This window comes from Pseudophryne corroboree, chromosome 2, assembly GCF_028390025.1.
Source record: "Pseudophryne corroboree isolate aPseCor3 chromosome 2, aPseCor3.hap2, whole genome shotgun sequence".
NCBI classification, from domain to species: Eukaryota; Metazoa; Chordata; class Amphibia; order Anura; family Myobatrachidae; genus Pseudophryne; species Pseudophryne corroboree.
Window position 1 is genome coordinate 161,742,889 of NC_086445.1, and position 13,970 is coordinate 161,756,858.

General features: G+C 45.7%; 1 protein-coding gene across 1 annotated transcript in view; it reads right to left on the reverse strand.

The window, feature by feature from the left end:
* VPS36 (vacuolar protein sorting 36 homolog) overlaps positions 1-13,970 on the reverse strand; it is a 57,715-nt gene that overhangs the window by 40,929 nt on the left and 2,816 nt on the right. The window contains exons 2-5 of the mRNA XM_063951928.1: positions 12,598-12,666; positions 12,234-12,304; positions 8,311-8,425; positions 7,427-7,510 (exon numbers count right to left, since the gene is read on the reverse strand). Coding sequence (XP_063807998.1) covers positions 7,427-7,510; positions 8,311-8,425; positions 12,234-12,304; positions 12,598-12,666 — 339 coding nt within the window. The remainder of the gene's footprint in view (positions 1-7,426; positions 7,511-8,310; positions 8,426-12,233; positions 12,305-12,597; positions 12,667-13,970) is intronic.

The following is a 13,970-nucleotide window of genomic DNA, read 5'->3' on the forward strand; positions in this document are numbered from 1 at the left end:
ATCCAACTACTCGTACCCAATGGTAGGTAGAGACTTAGGGCCTAATTCAGCCCTGGTCACACGCAGGTGTTTTTTTACACTACTGCGACCAGGTAATCACTGCCTACAGGGGAGAGGGTAATCGCTGTGCAGGGGTGCGATCGGATGTGCAGTGAGCTGCACAAAAAAGAACCTTTCCTTGTTATCATACTATAAATATTTGTTATGTACTATAGTAATAAGGAAAGTTACCGAATGATGTGCAGTAAAGCTCAATTCACTAATTTTGTGAGGTTAGGTCATTGTACCCACATATAACCAGCAGGCTAACACCATAGAGTGAAAGTATAAAAGTAGTATACTAACACAAGCATATAGTAACATATGCAAATCCAACTGATGTAGTGGACAGAAGTGTCCTATCCTTGTGTTCAGAAATTACTGAGAATTGAGTTTTCTACAGGAAAGGTCTCCCTAAAGCTTTTATTAGCAGGCTGTGGAGTCGGAGACAATTTTGAGTGGAGTTGGAAGAAATTTAATGACGGCTGCCTAAAACCAGAAGTATTTAATAGTATATAATCTATATAATAATCAAGAAGGGCATACCCGGAAATGGACATGTGCATTCTGAGCCCCCCTCACCAACAACAGCTCTCACTGCTGCAATGGAGAGGAAATAGACCAACAGTGGAAAACCCTGTGCTGCCACCAGTGTTACAGGAGGGGCGCTAGAGGGGTGGGCCGAGGTGACCCTGCATATGCTGGGTACATTTTAGAATTATGTGCGCGATTATTTGTGTGGTTCCGAAGAAAATGCCTTTGCTACCATTTTACTACACACAATTGCCATTTATAAAGGAGTCAGACAGTAGTAAAGTAGAGGTGTCTGAATCTCAGGCTTGGTGTACTGACTCCATAGCCCTGGGTTTAAGTTTGTCAATAGTATATAATGACTTGATCCTTGGCATTAGATACTAAAGACTGACTCCAAGATGTAATCAGGATCTGTTCCTTCAGACTGAAGCATGTATGATATGTTATAATAATGGCACAGTGCCGACATCAGCTTAAGAGGTGGTCTCCATAATATAAACTGCCCTCTTGTACACCCCATGGGAACCTCCCTTTTGCCTGAAGCCATATCGCCGCGATTAGCCCATTTGCTCTGCAGTGGTGCAGCAAACTACAGCATTACCATCTATCCAGTCCTTATTAATAGAGCTCTTCTGAAGAGACATTTAACTTTTCTAGTGCTCAGTGATTTGACTTAAGATTGTGTTGTAGGCCCTGGACTAGGCCAGGCCAGGGGTCTCCTACATCCCCTTTAAATATAATGCAATATAAAGGAATTTCTGGAAAACTGATTTATGTATGCAAAGTCATCTTTACAAACACGTACTAAATGGAACAGTAATTGTAAGCACTGTCCCCTAATGAGAAAGTTGGGCCACTGTAGCAGAGCCCTCCTTCCTTCTTCCTGTGTTTTAGCCCTTTATATCAGAATCAGCTTTATTGGCCAGGTATACTTGCGTATACTAGGAATTCTTCTTCGGTCTGCTATACAATAGCCAAGTAGGTAACAGATAAGCAGGTGGGGGCAAGTAAAGTCATACAGATAGGTATACCGTAGGGACACAAATAGGATTTTAATTACCTACCGGTAAATCCTTTTCTCGTAGTCCGTAGAGGATGCTGGGGTCCACATTAGTACCATGGGGTATAGACAGGTCCACTAGGAGCCATTGGCACTTTAAGAGTTTAATAGTGTTGGCTGGCTCCTCCCTCTATGCCCCTCCTACCAGACTCAGTCTAGAAACTGTGCCCGAGGAGACGGACAACTAAGAGAGAAGGATTATACACAGATTGTGGCGAGATTCATACCAGCTCACACATACAAGGCACATCAAGCCAACTAGCTTGAACTACTCAGCAATAGCTGAAACATTACTTACCAAGTAACAATGCAGTACTCAACTAAAACGAAGTCGTACTGAACCAAATAACATTTGCAGGAAAACGAAGCGCTGGGCGGGCGGGCGCCCAGCATCCTCTACGGACTACAAGAAAAGGATTTACTGGTAGGTACCAAAATCCTATTTTCTCTTACGTCCTAGAGGATGCTGGGGTCCACATTAGTACCATGGGGATGTACCAAAGCTCCCAGAACGGGAGGGAGAGCGCAGAGGCTCTTGCAGAACTGATTGACTGAACTTCAGATCATCAGAGGCCGCCCAGGAAGACCCCACCCTACGAGTAGAGTGGGCCTTAACAGATTTTGGACACGGCAGTCCTGCCGTAGAATAAGCCTGCTGGATAGTGAACCTGATCTAGCGAGAGATCGTCTGCTTAGAAGGAGGACACGCAATTTTCTTGGGATCATATAGGACAAACAGAGAGTCCGACTTTCTGTGACGAGAAGTTCTATTCACATATATCTTCAGAGCCCTTATGACATCCAAGGACTTTGATGTAATTGAGGAGTCAGTAGCCACTGGTACCACAATAGGTTGGTTGATATAAAATACCGACACAACCTTCGGAAGAAACTGCTGACGTGTCCGGAGCTCAGCTCTATCTACGAGGAAGATCAAGTAAGGGCTTTTACAGGGCAACGCCCCCAGCTCAGACACACGTCTAGCAGAAGCTAAGGTCAACAAAGTGACCGCCTTACATGTAAGAAATTTGACCTCTACCTCCTGTAGAGGTTCAAACCAATCCGACTGGAGGAACTGCAACACCACGTTAAGGTCCCAAGGCGCCGAAGGCGGTTCAAAGGGAGGTTGGATATGCAGAACTCCCTTCTAAAAGGTCTGAACCTCAGGGAGGGCAGCCAATTGTTTCTGAAAGAAAATGGATAGGGCCGAAATCTGGACCTTCACAGATTCCAACCTCAGGCCCATATCCACTCCTGCTTGCAGGAAGAGGAGGAAACGTCCCAGTTAAAACTCCACCGTAGGAAACTTCTTGGACTCACACCAAGAGACATATTTCTTCCAAATACGATAGTAATGTTTAGACGTTACCCCTTTCCTAGCCTGTATGAGGGTAGGAATAACCTTCTTCGGAATGCCCTTCCGTGCAAGAATCAGGCGCTCAACTTCCATGCCGTCAAACGTAGCGGCGGTAAGTCTTGATAGGCGAACGGCCCCTGCTGCAGCAGGTCCTCCCGAAGAGGAAGAGGCCTCGGCTCTTCTTGCAGTAGATTCAGAAGGTCCACGTACCATGCCCTTCTTGGCCAGTCTGGGGCAATGAGGATCGCTTGAACCCTTGTTCTCCTTATGAGCTTTAGGATTCTTGGGATGAGTAGGTGGAAACACGTACACTGACTGGAACACCCGTTTTTCCGCCGTTAGGGCAAGTGGTTTCATCAGAGGAATCATTCTCTGATGAAACCGCTTGCCCTAACGGCGGAGAAACGCGTAAGGAGGGCATATTTGCTGGGATTCTACTGCCCATAGTCCAACCATCTTCCTTTTGACTGCACGGCGGGCCGACGAGCCGTTCTGATTGGGGACACAGCTGAAGCGGTGCCTGGCTAAGGAGGTCCGCTCCCCTTGCAAGAGAAGCTAAAGCCGTGACAGCCGCGAACAACCGTGACAGCCGTGAGTAACAAGCTCTCCATATTACGGCTGCAAAAACTAGGGGTCGTAGCATACCGCTGTGGTTATTCAGGCAGCCACAGCGCTCTCCCCCGTGCTTGGATACAAATTTAAGTGGTACCACAGAGACTGTAAAAAACTGTTACATAAAGGGATTTGGTGTCCATTGGAGCACTGAGACACAAGTCTGTTACAAACAGTCAGTTGGACTGGTACATATATAGCCTTTTGAGATGGCTTTTTAAGGAGATATGGACATGGGCTTGAATCAATTTGCACAATTTTAAAGTATTTTTATTTTGTCTTATGAATGTATTTAAATAAAACTACTATTAAGTAATTGAATGACATTTTTTCAGCGCTCCTATAAATTCTTTTTTGTAATTCTGTTTTGTAGTGGGTGGAACAGCACCGCCAGTAGGAGCTGCAGAGATTTGTTATTTATTGAAGTGGTATATGTGTATAGATTTTTTGGTGGATTAATAAGCGCTGTGTTTTTATTTTTATTATTTCCCAATAGGCGAATGCATTGATGAACCGACACCCAGGGTGGCTTCAGGACATCCCGGACCACAGTTTGTTATCACCAACGCCTTTTCCTGCGGAAGAGACACCCTCTGCACTTCCGTATCCAGGATCATTCCCAGAAATGACAACCTCTGGGTTGGTTCCAAATGTGACTTTGGAAGGTTCAGAATCCAACCGTGACTCTGGAGCAGTCGTGTTGTGAGAACAATGGACTGCAGCAGCTTCTCCTTGGACGATGCCTTTATCAGCAGATCGTCCAGATATTGAATAATGTTCACACCCTACTTGCGGAGGAGAATCATCATTTCCGCCATCACCTTGGTAAACACCCTCGGTGCTGTGAAGAGGCCGAATGGCAGGGTCTGAAACTGGAAATGACAGTCCAGCAATGCGAAACGGAGATAAGCCTGATGCGGCAGCCAGATCGGAATGTGGAGGTACGCATCCTTGATATCCAGTGATACCAGGAATTCCCCCTCTTCCAGACCTGATATCACCGCCCCGAGAGACTCCATCTTGAACTTGAACTCCTTTAGAAAGGGGTTCAATGATCCTGGGTTCAGAATGGGCCTGACCGAACCATCCGGTTTCGGTACCACGAAAAGGTTTGAATAGTAACCTTTGTTCTGCATGTGAGGTGGTACTGGCACAATGACCTGTGCCTCCACCAGTTTTTGGACAGCGTCTTGTAGTACAGTGCTGTCCTCCAACAAAGTTGGTAAGCCCGACTTGAAAAAGCGATGAGGAGGGAGACCTTGAAATTCCAGCCTGTATCCCTGTGACACAATAACTACCACCCAGGGATCCAGGCCGGACGATACCCAGACATGACTGAAGTGGCCGAGTCTCGCTCCCACTGGCCCCACCTCCGGGGCGTGCAGTCCACCTTCATGCGGAGGACTTTGGTGTACCCGAAGCAGGCTTTTGTTCCTGGGAACCTGCAGCGGCAGGTTTCTTGGATTTAACCTGACCTCTCCTAAAGAAGGTATTGGACGTTCTGGCCTTTTTAGGCTTGTTAGGCCGAAATTACTGCGTTGCAGATGAAGAGAAAGATTTCTTTGGAGCAGGTGCTGCTGAGGGAAGAAACGGAGACTTACCCACTGTAGCCGTGGATATCCACGCGTCTAGAGCTTCCCCAAAGAGAGCCTGACCTGTATAGGGCAGGGACTCCACACTTCTGGATTCCGCGTCGGCCGACCACTGGAGCAGCCACAGTCCCCGACGAGCTGAAACAGACATGGAAGAAATTCCCACAGCCATGGAACCCAGGTCTTTCATGGATTCTACCATAAAACCTGCTGAATCATGTATGTTGCGTAAATACAATGCAACGTCATCCCTATCCATCGTATCCAAATCCTCAAGTAAGGTAGCCGACCACTTTACTATCGCCTTTGCAATCCATGCAGTAGCAATAGTGGGACGTAATATGGTCCCTGAAGCAGTGTACATTGATTTAAGCGTGTTATCAATTTTCCTATCAGCCGGCTCCTTTAAGGCGGTAGATCCTGGAACAGGCAAAACCACCTTCTTTGAGAGCCTGGACACAGATGCGTCAACAATCGGCGGGTTTTCCCATTTTTTCCGATCCTCCTCAGGGAAAGGAAATGCCACCTGGACCGTTTTAGGGACCTGGAATTTCTTCTCAGGGTTTTCCCATGCTTTTTCAAATATAGCATTCAATTCCTTTGACGCAGGGAAGGTTAGCGAGGCTTTTTTATTTTCAGTGAAAAAAGCCTCCTCAACCTAAGGTGTGGTATCATTAACATTTAACACATCCCTGATAGCCTCCATCAACAATTGCACCCCCTTTGCAAGAGATGCGGACCCCCGCAATACATACCTATCACCGTCTGTAGTGTCAGAATCGGTATCCGCGTTGTCTTGTGTGACATGCACAAGCGCACGTTTGTGGGGGTATATAGCGGGGCGTCCTGAGGTACCAGAAACCGGCCATACTGCCATAGAGCTCTGTAATACCTGGGTTGCAGATTCCTTACTTGCAACCCTGTCAGAAATCTGAGAAATCCAAGATTTGATAGAGGAAAACCACTCAGGTTCCCTTGCTGGAATCTGTGCTAAACCAGTGCTATCCTGATTACATGGAATGGGATCATCCTGGGAGGATAAATCCTCTGCAGCATATGACACAGTGTCCCTGGACATAGCTAAAGGAGACCACCAAACACTCCACACACACACAGGTGGGGGCAGGCAGAATTTCTCCCCCAAGAATGGCAAGAGAGACACAGAGATTGGAGCCAACCCACACACAGCGCTTTCAGCAAAGGGAGATACACAGTCGTTTTACAGCCTCCCCTCCCTTCTACAACCCCTTGGTACCGTGTAGAGATAGCTGGAGTTGCTGTGGAGGGACCTGTTTTTCCTCTCAGCGCTGTGCAGGCAGGAAAATGGCGATCCGACCCCTCTGGAGCTCAATGTTTAGTCAGCGGAGACAGTGGCTCAGACCCCGCAGGGCGTACACTGCGCCCTCCCTTAGTCCCTCGCTGCAGGGAGGCTGTTGCCAGCAGCCTCCCTGTAAAATAATAAACTCTAAAAATAACTTTCCTAGAAAAGCTCTGTAGAGCTCCCCTAGCTGTGGCCGGCTCCTCCGGGCACATTTTCTAAACCGAGTCTGGTAGGAGGGGCATAGAGGGAGAAGCCAGCCCACACTCTCAAACTCCTAAAGTGCCAATGGCTCCTGGTGGACCAGTCTATACCCCATGGTACTAATGTGGACCCCAGCATCCTCTAGGACGTAAGAGAAAGTGAGTTACATGTACGTCTAGTCAGTCAATGTTCAGGAGTTCAGAAGGCGGACCGCTTGGGGAAAGAAACTTTTGAGGCTTCCGGTGGACCCGGCGGGGACTGCCCTGTAACGCCTGCCTGAAGGAAGCAAGTTAAACATGCTGTGGATGGGGTGTTGCTAGTCCTTTACTATCTTCGTTGCCCGCTATTTACTGGAAGCTTCCATTGTACCCATGTATACCTTTCTGTACTATTTCTATTTTATGTGCTTTTTCTAAAACATGCTTATGACCTCTTTTAATGCTAAATAACTACAATTACTAGATGTCAAGACCATATTGTAAGACCACAAGAGCTGGGTATACTTTAAATATGGGTTAGTCAATAAGCAGCCCTCCAGTTGCTGTTGAACTACACATCCCAGAATACCCTACCACTGTTTTAGCATGGCCTGAGGCATGGTATGCTGGGATGTGTAGTTCCACAGCAGCCGTAGGGTCGCTTATTGCCCACACTTGCTTTAAACAGTCAAGCACACCACAATGCTCCGATATTATGGTGTCAAGCGTTACCTGGGGACCTTTGTTCATCTGTATAGAGGGTGATGCTCGTTCCCACCTCCTCTGTGTCAGCTCCTCCGATAGGCGTCGGTTGAACTGCAGCCAAGCACAGGAGAGCATTGGTCAGTACTGTGCAATATATATGGTAGTAGCTAGCTTATCAAACTAACAGTAACCATGAATAATAATGCTCATGACTTTTACTTTCATGTTCAGTTATCAGAAACATGTGTTACTGGAATTATTCATAGGCTTCAATGATCTTTATTAGCAAGATTATTCTAGAGCAAGGGAATAGGACTTTACCAGCAAACAGGGTGCAAGTATGGATGGCAGAAACAGGCGATTGTAAGGACAAGTAATTAAAAGAATCATTCCTTAAATATTTTTTTTTTTTAAATAAAAGAACAGTCTAGAGCAGTGTTTCCCAACCTCGGCCCTCAAGGCACACTAACAGTCCAGGTTTTAGCAATATCCATGCTTGAGCACAGGCGGTTCAATCAAAATAACTGAGGAACTAATTTAGTCACCTGTGCTCAAGTTTGACTATCCTTAAAATCTGGACTGTTAGTGCGAGGACCGTGGTTGGGAACCCCTGGTCTACAGGAAAGCTGTATTAAACCTTTTACAGAGGACAAGTGGCGGTATTGACTATAGCAACCAATCAGAGTCTAGCTATTTTTTTTATATAGAATGTACTCAATAAATGATAGCTAAAATCTGATTGGTTGCTATCGGCAACACCTCCACATTTCTTTTTGAGTATGTTTGATAAATCTCTCCCCAAACAGATTGTGTTTTGTTGCATTATAAAGCAGCGGCCATTTGGAGGAAATCTGAAAGTGTTGTGTACTCAGTAATGAAGCAGATCACAAATCAACCTAGTCGCCCGTTACCTCAATCTGCCCATGCTCCCGAAAGGACAGCTTGACGTAGGAGTAGCGGCTGGTTTGGTACGGTCCAGGTTCCTTGTTTGGAGGAGGAGGGTGGAGGTGCACAACAATTTTGGCACTGTAGATCAAAAGCAGGTGAGATACCAATAGTACATAAGTAGGCATTTCACATGTACTATAACGCACTACAAATGTAACAAGTGTCAAGGTTTAGATGGGTAGAAATAAATGTAGACAAAGATCAAAGACGAGATAAGGAGAAACACAGATCTACACATCTCACTAAACAAAAATCTCTACTTCACCACATATTGTTTAAGCAAAATTTATAAACCAATTAGATTATATAAAATCCAGGAATACAATTGGAAATGTTTAGATAGATATGACATTGTATACCCATATGTAAATCTGTAAATTTTTCCATTGAAGAACCACTAGACCTTAAATGCAATCACCTACATATAATAGAGTTTCAACGTTATATGCAGACATGTTGGGGGCTTTCATTAGAGGGAGGTACGCCAAACAGACACCAGCCTGTCCAGTGAACAGTTAACAGACTACATCTCCAAGGCTTGTAGAACAAGCTTACATGCAACTACTCTAGACATCTTGGGGGTAATTCCAAGTTGATCGCAGCAGGATTTTTGATAGCAATTGGGCAAAACCATGTGCACTGCAGGGGAGGCAGATTTAACATGTGCAGAAAGAGTTAGATTTGGGTGGGTTATTTTATTTCTGTGCAGGGTAAATACTGGCTGCTTTATTTTTACACTGCAAATTAGATTGCAGATTGAACACACCCCACCCAAATCTAACTCTCTCTGCACATGTTATATCTGCCTCCCCTGCAGTGCACATGGTTTTGCCCAATTGCTAACAAAAATCCTGCTGCGATCAACTTGGAATTACCCCCCTTATACACGCAAAATATACCGTATTTGTCGCAGAATATCTAATGGGGCCCACACACGGTACTATTTGTGCTAGGTGCGATTTGAGCCTATACAATGATTGCTATGCGATTTGGAGTGTACACACTGTGCTATTTGAACTGCATCCAATTTTGAATACACTACAATGTAATATATGCGATGTAGTACAAAAATACCTGCCTGCACATACTATTTTGCCTTTAGATATGGACTAGAAGGGAGCGCGCATCGCAAGGGACAATACACACGGTGCGATGTGAACTACTCGCGATGCTATTTGAACTAAAAAGATCAAATAGCATTCGAGAATCGCACAGTGTGTGGGCACCAGAAATATTGGATCAACCCGTGCTGTGGGTTCTGTAGTCCCTTAACGTAGAGGAATAATTGGGTTACAGAGAAACTAGGATAGCGGGACAGATACTAGTCCACAAATACATAGATCTAGTTGCCATATGTAAATTAAGATGTGCCAGTAATGTCTCTACATTTTGGGTATCCTGATGGAAACGTGTAACTGCATGAGACTGGTGTACCGGCCAGGAGAAGGTAACTCATGCCTTTCATCATCTCAAAGTCAACAACATCAAACATGTCCCAAAGTATTATTACTAACATCAACACGCACTGTGTAAATGTTTTTACAGCTTGTTCAACTGGAACGTACAGTAACAGGAAATACATAAATGTTTCTCTTTTTATAACACAAATATACCGACTGCATTTGCTAAAGCTATGTGACTGACGTTCATACACCGATATATACATGTCACACATTAGATTCCAGTTTTTCTTTCTCTAGATTCTGTAGGTGACACAAGTCAATCATTGCGTGTGTTTCACTTTCTCAATCGAATAAACCTACTCATATAAATAGACCAACCACAACGATGGAGCCCAGGGAGGAAGGCAGAGAGCCACAGACGGGGCCCAGGAAGCAAAGAAGGCAGAGCGCCACTAGGGACAGAGGAAGGCAGAGAGCCACTGACGGTGCTCAAGGAGCGAGGAAGGCAAAGAGTTACTAACAGGACCCCAGGAGCAAGGAAGGCAGAGAGTCACCGACGGGGCCCAGGAAGCAAAGAAGGCAGAGAGCCACCAGGGACCGAGGAAGGCAGAGAGCCACTGATGGTGCTCAGGGAGCACGGAAGCCAGAGAGCCAGCGACGGGGCCCAGGAAGCAAAGAAGACAGATCGCAACCAGGGACCGAGGAAGGCAGAGAGCCACCGACGGTGCTCAGGGAGCGAGGAAAGCAAAGAGTCACCGACAGGGCCCCAGGAGCGAGGAAGGCAGAGAGCCACCAACGGGGCCCCAAGAGCGAGGAAGGCAGAAAGCCACCGACATGACCCAGGAAGCAATGACAGCAGAGAGCCACTGAAGGGCCGAGAAAGCGAAGAAGACAGAGCCATCAACAGGACCTAGGGAGCGAGGAAGGCAGAGAGCCACCAACGGTGCTCAGGAAGCGAGGAAGGCAGAGAGCCACTGACTGTGCTCAGGGAGTGAGGAAGGCAGAGTGTCACCGACGGGGCCCCAGGAGCGAGGAAGGCAGAGTGTCACCGACGGGGCCCCAGGAGCGTGGAAGGCAGAAAGCCACCGACATGAACTAGGAAGCAAGGAAGGCAGAGAGTCACCGACGGGAGCCAGAGAGTGAGGAAGTCAAAGACCCACCGGCGGGGCACAGGGAACAAGGAAAGCAGAGAGCCACCAATGTGGCCCAGGGAGCGAGGAAGGCAGAGAGCCACTGACAGGATCCAGGGAGTGAGGAAGGCAGAGAGCCACCGATGGGGCCCAGGGAGCAAGGTAGGCAGAAAGTCACGATGGGGCCCAGGGAGCAAGGAAGGCAGAAAGTCACGATGGGGTCCAGGGAGCAAGAAAGGCAGAAAGTCATGATGGGGTCAAAGGAGCAAGGAAGGCAGAGAGCCATCGACGTGGACCAGGGTGCAAGGAAATCAGAGAGCCACTGATGAGGCCCACAGAGCGAGGAAGTCCAAGATCCACCAGCGGGGCCAAGGGAATGAGGAAGGCAAAGACCCACCGGCGGGGCCAAGGGAACGAGGAAGGCAAAGACCCACCGGCGGGGCCAAGGGAACGAGGAAGGCAAAGACCCACCGGCGGGGCCAAGGGAACGAGGAAGGCAAAGACCCACCGGCAGGGCCAAGGGAACGAGGAAGGCAAAGACCCACCGGCGGGGCCAAGGGAACGAGGAAGGCAAAGACCCACCGGCGGGGCCAAGGGTAACGAGGAAGGCAAAGACCCACTGGCGGGGCCAAGGGAACGAGGAAGGCAAAGACCCACCGGCAGGGCCAAGGGAACAAGGAAGGCAAAGACCCACCGGACAGGGCCATGGAATGAAGAAGGCATAGAGCCACGGATGGGGCCCAGGGAATGAAGAAGGCAGAGATCAACCGATTGGGCCCAAGAAGCAAGGAAGGCAGACAGTGAGTATTGTTGCAGGGTGAGGAAGAGAGGTGGAGGGTAACAGCTAGGACAGTGAAAGCAAACAGTGAGCAACAGTACAGTAAGAAAGCAGATAGCAACAAACTGCACAAGCAGATAAAATAAACTGCAATAAATGGATGGAACAAACGGGAGTAGACCGCAAAATATTTTCTCGATGCACTGTTAAAAAAACTGTTGTATTTATTCCATAAAATATATGGGCTTACTATATAATATAATAGGAGCAGAAAAAATCAGCGGTACATAACCAGACCATTGCTGACCAAGTGTAGAGCCACATACTGGTAAAAAATACAGAAGGTAATTCAAAAAGTCTGTTGAGGTTGTCACCAAAAGTGTGTGCCCCATAAAGTGCCATCTGGCCAGGCCAAATTTTATGTCAGGAGATGGCATTTGATAGGATAAATTAAAATAAAACATAGATGCCAATGATGACTTTGTATCCATATGAATTGGTGGAAACAATGGTGCAATGCAAATTCTGGCCTTTCTCAAGGTTGTGAAACCAAAATGAATTCATGACATATTCACCTTTTCCCAATGCCCCCTGCTTGTTCTTCTGAGAAAACAATCTGGGATAGAGGAAACGCGATACAGAAATCCTACAAAAACAGGTAAAGAGAAAAAAAACATTACAAAACAAATAAAGGCATATTACAGTAACATTAAGAAAATCAGTAATAAAAATGATCAAACAGCCACTGTACAAGACCCCACCAGTAATTAACACATCCTTTATTAGTACAGTATTAATTAACATTTACTTACATAGTGCCAGCATATTCTGCGGCACTTTACAATTGTAAACTCAAAGTCTGGCCAAGAACCCACTCATCTTCCTTTCACTATAAGTAGGTACAAATGAGAATTCACAATCCTAATTTACAGTACTTACATGATTTTTCTGGTCCCTCCATATAAATCTATGAGTTGTCAGGATTAAAGTACCAGTATCAAATTTGCTCTAGTGAGAAATAGAAAATAATTAATAAGAGTTTATAATGGGAAGCACCAGATTTAATAACAAAAAGGGAATGGTAAAATCTATTCAGAATGTTAGTACATAATCTTAAAGTGCATGGAACACTTTATTGATCATTTAGGAATCTCCACGCAGTTACATATAAAGAAATGATTGGACTCAAACCCCCGAGTTATTACTTAAATTTGTCCATTCTCTTATAACACCCAGATTTTTACTAAGCTATCAGATGTCCTTACCTCAAGAGGCCTCACCTTTACCTTTATCAATTCCTCCCTCCCTCCCTCCCTCCTTCCTCCACCCCCCCCCCCCCTTGTCTTGTCTTAATAACTGTTATAGTTTTATGTTACTTTTTTTTTTTTGTATATCACTTACATTATTTTCACTGTCAGAAGATAATCATATTCGGGTTGTTTATAATGTTGTGTAAGAGGAGTTCCAAGTTCCTTTGGTTCTACTGTTGTCCTTTCTCATAAAATGGATACGTGTGATCGTGGTCATGAAGGAGAACCTCTACTACCTCGCCATCTTTTATTCCCTTTTTTGGACATTTACTTATGGGATCACGCATTAACGCTACTTGTATTTCTAGACACGCTTACTATTGTTATTCCATGATAACTCTGAAGTTATTATAAGTGAAATTTACATTACTCTCTGTCAGTGAAATTGTGTGTTATTTCATAATTGTCACTGTTTGTTATCTTGAAAATCCAATAAAGTCTTTTTTTTTTATTTTTCTTTTTTTTAAAGTGCATGTAACACGGGGAAATTCTGAGTTGATCGCAGCAGCAAATTTGTTAGCAGTTGGGCAAAACCATGTGCACTGCAGGGGAGGCAGATATAACATGTGCAGAGAGTTAGATTTGGGTGGTTTTATTGTTTCTGTGCAGGGTAAATACTGGCTGCTTTATTTTTACACTGCAATTTAGATTTCAGATTGAACAAACCCCACCCATATCTAATACCCCTTTCACGCCGCAGCTTGTACCCGGTAATTTGCCGTTTTTACTGGCTTCCTAAACGGTTCGAGCTGCGATGTGAAAGGGTCACCTTCAATTTACCGTTTACAAAATACCGGTATTTTGAAACTGTAAAAAAGCAGGGTCCTACCCGTTTCAGACCCGTTTAATTGTGCAGTGTGAAAGGGTCTGAAACGGTATTTGCAAGCCCCAGAAGGTGATAGGCTGTCTCCATGTGTGATCTCACCAGGCAGAAGCAGGAAAAAAACATTTAAAATGACAACCACTGTTTTGTATGGGTGAAACGGGTTCAGTGTGAAAGGT